Below are 7,144 nucleotides of genomic sequence, written 5' to 3'. Positions count from 1 at the left end.
TTTGTTCTTCCTTCTTCTCCCCTTTTTTTGGGGTCTTTCTAATTATTTTTTGGTCCTACTTTTTTCCTTTTAATTTCTGCAGCTTAAATGTATTGGTTAACGGCAGAAACATAGTTCTAAATGTTGCTTTAATGAGTTTATGTACACTACATATTCATTTTAATTCATTTTTGATGTTTTGGGCTTTAATCATTTTAGTTGGTTGTCTCTCTCTATTCTCCTTTGCTTTTTTTTTTTTTTTTTTTTTTTTTTTTTTTGGCAGGTGAAATTAACCGTGGAGCAAAAGTTTCTACTCTGCTTCAACTAATGAAAAATCAACATAAATATTTTCACTGCTTTGCAACTTTGTACAAGTTTGTGACAGTTTGGGGTCTTAACTTTCTGTTTTTTGGGTCCTACTTTTTCTTTTCATTTCAAGAGCATGAATATATTGGTTTTCTAAATATAGTTCTAAATCTTACTTACTGAGTTCATGTCTATAGGCTACAGCATATTTCATTTTAATTCGTTCATGACCTAATCTTATTTATTATATATGCTTAAATATCACAAAATGTTCAGTGCAATTTATTTCTTAATAAAGCCAAAAATAAGTCTTCCACAACAATTTCTAGGGCAGATGCTTCACTTGAACGGTAAAGTGATTGAATCCCTTTTAAGAAAACCGTTTCAAAACCTTCAATTATGAATATTTTGAATAGCATCCTTCCACAAACAAAATTAGTCTGATCATACCAGTATTGTCTATATGTTTCTCTGACATAAATTCCTTCTTTCCCGTATGGTAAAACTTACAGAAGGCGGGCAGATTATAAGCACAAAACAGAAGAGTGGGAGAAGATTATAACTAATAACGGTCTCTACAATCTATTTCAAGCATTTTCCATGATTTGTATGCAAATTACTTAAAAGAGTAAAGGAACTAAAACTCCCATTTTTAACTGGTAGGTAAGTCATTACAATTCAAAAATCGAGCCCAAACAACTGATGATAAAATAGGGTTCTACTGCTTTTGAAACATATCATAAAGTTCTTGATCTGGTAATGTCTTTGACAAATAATCAATCCCCATGGATGGTATAACGCTCCCATTTTCTCGTTGGGTCATATATCTGCCAAAACAAAGATAAAAAAGAAGTGATTAGAAAACATCTAAGGAGCATCATGCTGCTTGTCCATTGCACTCCCAGACGAGTAGCACTCTTCAGATAAGCTATAAGCACTCCAAACAAAAGTAATCACACTAACTATCTAAGCTCCTGAACAGATTGAAGTCAAGTGGATATTTCTGAAACAATTGTTCTAGAATGAGAACTGAGATGCTGGGGTAGTTATAGACAACCTAGATTGACAGCTAAGGGTGCCATACATGCAGTGATAGGTCAAATCTAAAATTTATGACTCAGTGAAAAACACACCTCCCATCTTGAAGCAGGGAAAATATGCTTGTTCTTTTCGTACCAGTGCCTCTCGACAACTTTCCCAGCATGAGACTGTCAGAAGTTTCAAGAATATTAGTGAATTGACACAAAGAGATGCAAGAAATTTTAATTACACATAATAGGGAAGATTCAACACAGATGCTCCAACCTTACATGCCCCCCGCCCCCCCCTTCTTTTTTTCCTTATTTTGCTTTATAATTTAACTCACCCCAAGAGATTAGAACCCATGATCTCTCACCCGATACTATACTGTCAGGGCCCACACACAGAGCATTGGGAATTCCCTAAATGGCCCTAACCACCATGTTTACATCATCGAAGCCATATTTCAGGCTTGGTTGTGCATGTGTTTCAATATTCGATTCTGGAAATGTTAAATTTACAAAATATAAGAGATAGATAATGATAAGGCAGGAATGAAATGTACCTCATCCTTTTCTACTGTTGCATCAGCAATTGTTCGCACGTCCTCATGCACATCAAAGTGGAAAAGCTGCACAGAACCCCCCCAAAAAATGATAAATAAGTCACCCCAATCAAATACAAACTATAAACCCTGCAACGAGAGAGAGAGAGAGAGAGAGCTAAAGAATTGTTTTAAAAAGCCCACAGCCGCTTGTTTTAGTTATAGAGCCCAATTTCTTGGTCATCTGCAAATGAATTAAGTTTTGATGTAACAAAACCTGACTGGCAACTAAAAAAATCCACCATCTTACAAAATCTTCTCATTTATCAGTCATATACTGCTGCATAAAACTTTATTTTCCTTAAATCTTAGAAAACAAGAATGTAAGACTTCCAAAAGCACACAACACCATTACTTTTCACTTGTTAGGTTGTCATGAAAGTGTGAATCTAACACAAACCAAGTGTTGCAAGCTGAAACCCACTATAAAACCCAAAATAAGGCATAAGCGAGTAAAATTATATTTGCAAGATACTCAAACAGAATACAAAATACTCATCTCTTATTTTTCTCCTCGGTTAATTCAGTTACTAGTTGAAACGTGGGTAAACAACCAGCAAGATAGCATGTGCGAACACAAGGTCCCCCCCAACCCCATTTTTAATTCCAAAAACCAAAAAAGGAAAATAAGAACACACAACAAATTAAAAGAGGAGTAAATTTGAAAAAGTTGATACCGGTCCACTTTTGCCCCTAGCCTTGTTCACGATTAGCTCATAGAAACTATGCTGCTGCAATTACAAAATCATGGAACCAAGAGGAATCGAATTAGTTAGTACATGTTCAGCAGCAGAATATCACAACCATAACTAAATTCTTGTTTTCAATAGTATCTTACATGGGGAATGATAAGATCTTCTTTCACATAAAGCAAATTCTCCACTGAGGTTGTCCTAATTTCTCGAAACTCAGGTGCAAGTTGCTGCTGTACAGCCCGAAGGAACTCTCCTATGGTATCCCCCTTCCGTACCTAAATGATTAGAAAACGGGCCAGGAAGAAGAATATTATGATCTCTCTCTCATTTCTTTTTTTCTTTAGGGTACACTAACATCAATCACCTAAAAAATTTGAGAAAGAGAGAACTACAAGCAGTTTTAATAATATGCAGTTCAGGTAACCACTACTCACCTGAAGCACCCGCCTATGCCCAGCTCCATCCCAGTAGCTGTAAGTAATTTGAAGAGGCTCATCTGAAATACACAAAAAGCTTGATTCAGTAGGAACTTAGTTTTCATTCATTCACGTTAATTTTATCAGGTATCAGAACACATAATTACTTCGAATCTGCTCCTGCTCAAGAAACCACCGTCTCTGCAGCCTTTCACGTTCAGCTTGCTCCTCTGCCTCCCTCTCACTGAAAGCGTATCCTCATCACCTCTAAGATCACACGTTAGTACAAAAACCACAGAGGGAGAGAGAGAGCCAGGGGGAAGGAGGAGAGAGAGATACCACACCTGTCAGGCAGAAAGCTAGTCTCCACTGTTGGATCTTTACCATATTTGCCATGTCGAAATTTCTTTGATTGTGAAGTTTCTGCAAAAAAAATCAAAGTAAAATTATAGGAAATAAAGAGAACCAGAAATAAAATTCCTAACACTTGGCATCCATCCAAATTCTAATTTTCAGAAGGAAAATACAGTCAAACATCTCTTAGACATAACTTCAATATTGAGGATCTGAATTGAAATTGAAAGTCAATAACGTTTATGACAACAATCAAGAGTTTAAAAATATAAAACTTTTTACATGCTTATTCAGAATTTCTAGATATTTTGTGTTCCCCGGGATATAAACTCCAACAGATTTGATGCATTCGCTTCATCAAGGAACAATTCACAGCTGAGTGATCACATGCAGATTCAGATTTGACCATGCATCAGTGGTTCACTAGATCTCTTCTCAACAAATGAAACAATGTGAATAGGCAACAAGTAAACCATCTAAATAACTAGCAATTTTCATGATTTTTGTAAATAAGGTAGTCCCATCCCCATCAACCTTATTCAACAAGTGAATTCCTCATGAATCCTATGAAATGGAATATAATTCAATGAGAACCTGAACTTGCTGAAGAAAGACTACAGGCACCTAAACTTCAACATGGTCAAATAGAAGAGAAGTACTCTGCTTCAGTGAACTATGCAATTTTTAAAAATATTTAATTAAGAACCAACCCAGGGAATATAATGCAGCACAACTTCACAAGAATGATGATCAAGATTTAAGCATCAGAATCAAAAGGGATGGGGGGGAAACTATTGGAAGCTAGCTAAATTCTACAAAGCCCTTGATTACCATAATGTATTGGCATAAAGATAATAAGTAAAATTTTATAATTATGGGTAGCAATTTCTCATATCAAAGAACAATAATACTTCAGTTTTAAAGTCAGCAAATATTACCATTCTCATCCTCCTCCTCTTCACTACCATTCTCAATATCATCAGTAAACGATAACCGAGAATTCCCCTTTATCTTCCTCTGTTTACGCTTTTTTAATTGAAGCTCCTCCTCCCTGTAACAATAAGGAACGCCACCAAAAAACTAAATATCACACAACAGGCAAACACAAAAGGGCCCTAGTAAAATATACACAAACTTTCACAAATTTAACACAAAAGCCATAAAGATTCAAACTCACTCTTGCTGCTGCTTCTGAAGCTTCTCCTTCTCTTCCTCTTCAATTTTGGTCCGAATATTAATTCTCTACAATAAAAGTACACATCTCCTCAATCGCATTCATCAACACAAACAAAAACTACTCGTGTGTGTATCACAACGATTAGGATCCTATAGAGTTGTTAGAGTAACTCCAATATGATTTTCCTAAAATCCTATCCATCTATTTAGAAATTAGTAGGTTGAATTTTGCCACATCATCAACATTTAAACAAATGTTGGCTATCATCATTTTGGTATCTATTTAGATTATTGATGATGTGGCAAAATTCAATCCACTCATTTCAAAATGGATGGGCAAATTTTAAGAACTACATGGAGGAGTTACCCAAATAACCCTAAAGGATCTTAATTCGCATATCACAATACCGCCAATGAGCTCTAGCACAAATGGCACCTCCTCCACTTGTACAAGCAAGTTGGAGAATGAGGTCGTGGGTTCAAAACCCATCAACTGCATGTGTAATTACCATTTATATATAAATATATATATATATATATATATATATATATATATCACAATACCTTCTCAACATACTCCTCTCTTGTAACCAAACCCACAGTTTCCTTCTTAAACGCAGTTTCAAGAATCTGATACACCCATTCAGAAGAAAAAAAGACATTAGCTTACAATAACCAAAACAAAAAAATCGAAAGAACAATTTTGTTAGAATAATGATTAAATTATTAAATTCATCATTTTCTAACGACTTAAAGTTTTGGTGTAAGTGATAATTTATCGTAGTATCAAAACATGTGGTCTAAGTTCAAATGTTGTCTCTACCCTACTTTAAAGGTGGTCTGGTTTCAAACCTTGTCTACAATCAACCTTAAAGACCCCACATGTTGGGTTTTAGGGGAGTGAGTTTGAGAGGAAGTATTAGACCTACAACTTAAGTGATAATTTTATCATAGGAAGCACAGACACTCCAAAACCCCTGACGGGTCAGACACAGCAAGACACATTCTGCAAGCGCGTCCTCATTATGTTGAGGGGTGTGAACAGACTATTTCACACTTGAAGCTCCAACTTTTCAGAATGTTGTTCGAGTGGATATTGGCTTCGGGAACGTATCATTTCTAGCCATGTTATTCATTGAGTATACTCCCCGTGTACATGATCCTTTCGTTCAACAAAAATTACTACTTATAAAAAAAAAATTTCGAAAACTTGAAATAAATTTAGCTATATTGTTGAATCCCTAGTGTCCTAAATTTTCAACAATTGTGGTTTCACAGTGTCCCGTGTCGTCTCCATGATTATATGAATTTACGAACACGAGGTCCTGAATTCAAACCCTAAATTTACGAGCACAAGCTTCAAATAATCATATAATCATGTCAAAATTTTCAATTTATAATTGCATATGGTACAGCAAATAGAAACCCTAGAAAAGTGAAAATTGGGGTAACTGAGAAACCCTAAAAGTACAAAAAGACGGACCTCGGCACGACTTTTGCCGAACTGGAGGAGACCCGGCTGGCCTTTGGACGAGGCGGACTTGTCTTTGAGCTCTTGGATTTTGCGGCGCTCCGCTTCTCTCTGCTTCTCGAGTTTTCGGATCCTCACGGCGTCTTGGGCCGTGCCCACGTACCCGTCTCCCATACCCGACATTTTTTTTCTTCTCTTTTTGAGCTTTTGGCTTTTCCGACTCTAAAAAAACTCTGTTTTCTGCTTTGTGTTTAGAAAATTGAGAGCGAATAAGAACCGCCACGGTGTTTATTATATATATAGGGGATGGTGTGGGCTGATAAAGTACAGCCCGGTGCAGAGATATTATTTTGGATCGTCTTTTTATTTTTCTTTTTTCTTTTCTTTTTTTTTTCTTTTAGATTTTAGTATTTTTATTTTTTAATTTAATAGTTGGGAAAAAAAAATGATTGAAACATGATTCCATGAATATTATGAATTAAGAATATATTATTTTGCATAATTTTTGTGTACAATATCACTTTACATAAGAGAGCGAAATCCAGTACATACAAGAGAAATATTACAATTTTTGTTTTTGTTTTTTTATTTTTAGAAACTAGAGATATCATAACCAATAATTACGCATAATGCCATATATATTTTTTAACCTTTTGGTCGATTGATAACATGAATAATAAAAAAAATTATAAAAAATTTATATGGATAATTAAACAAAAAATTGGGTGCTTTTTACTCAATAATATTGTTTGGGACTTATTTTAAAATGTAGTCTTTTTAAAAACTTGAATCTTCAAGAGTTGATTTTCATGTCACAATAGTTTACATCTAGTTTTTAGCTATGGTTGATTTTTCTTTTTCTTTTTTTTTATTCATATTATTTTTAATTTAAATATTTAATAGTTGGGAAAATAAGGATTTTTTGAACCGTGAATATTATGAATATATTACTGTGCATGATTTTTGTATGCAACATCCCTTGCATAAGAGAGTGGATACCACAAATACAAAATCCACATTCATATGAGAGGAATATACAAATTTTTTTTTTTAGAAATTAGAGAAATGTTATTGTTGGGGTCAAAAGAAGACTAAGACGTCACAAATAATTTGTATAGGATGG

At 34.7% G+C, this 7,144-nt stretch overlaps 1 protein-coding gene across 3 annotated transcripts; it reads right to left on the bottom strand.

Moving 5' to 3' along the window:
* Positions 1–653: 653 nt before the first annotated feature.
* LOC126705305 (protein XAP5 CIRCADIAN TIMEKEEPER-like) lies at positions 654–6,295 on the bottom strand. Of its 3 annotated transcripts, XM_050404200.1 has the most exons (12): positions 6,034–6,295; positions 5,115–5,180; positions 4,552–4,616; positions 4,313–4,425; positions 3,365–3,443; positions 3,188–3,264; positions 3,039–3,100; positions 2,748–2,879; positions 2,587–2,640; positions 1,871–1,936; positions 1,419–1,493; positions 654–1,112 (listed from the first exon to the last, which is right to left on the bottom strand). In XM_050404200.1, exons 1-12 carry the CDS (start codon positions 6,202–6,204, stop codon positions 1,062–1,064), a joined length of 1,011 nt encoding a protein of 336 aa, XP_050260157.1. In that variant the 5' UTR covers positions 6,205–6,295; the 3' UTR covers positions 654–1,061. The 3 variants fall into 3 exon arrangements, with proteins under 3 accessions (XP_050260157.1, XP_050260158.1, XP_050260159.1); XM_050404201.1 differs by lacking the exon at positions 1,419–1,493; XM_050404202.1 differs by lacking the exons at positions 654–1,112; positions 1,419–1,493 and having other exon boundaries at positions 1,888–2,093.
* Positions 6,296–7,144: the final 849 nt, after the last annotated feature.

The sequence above is a fragment of the Quercus robur genome, chromosome 11, assembly GCF_932294415.1.
Source record: "Quercus robur chromosome 11, dhQueRobu3.1, whole genome shotgun sequence".
NCBI classification, from domain to species: Eukaryota; Viridiplantae; Streptophyta; class Magnoliopsida; order Fagales; family Fagaceae; genus Quercus; species Quercus robur.
This window is presented reverse-complemented; position numbering and strand designations above follow the sequence as displayed.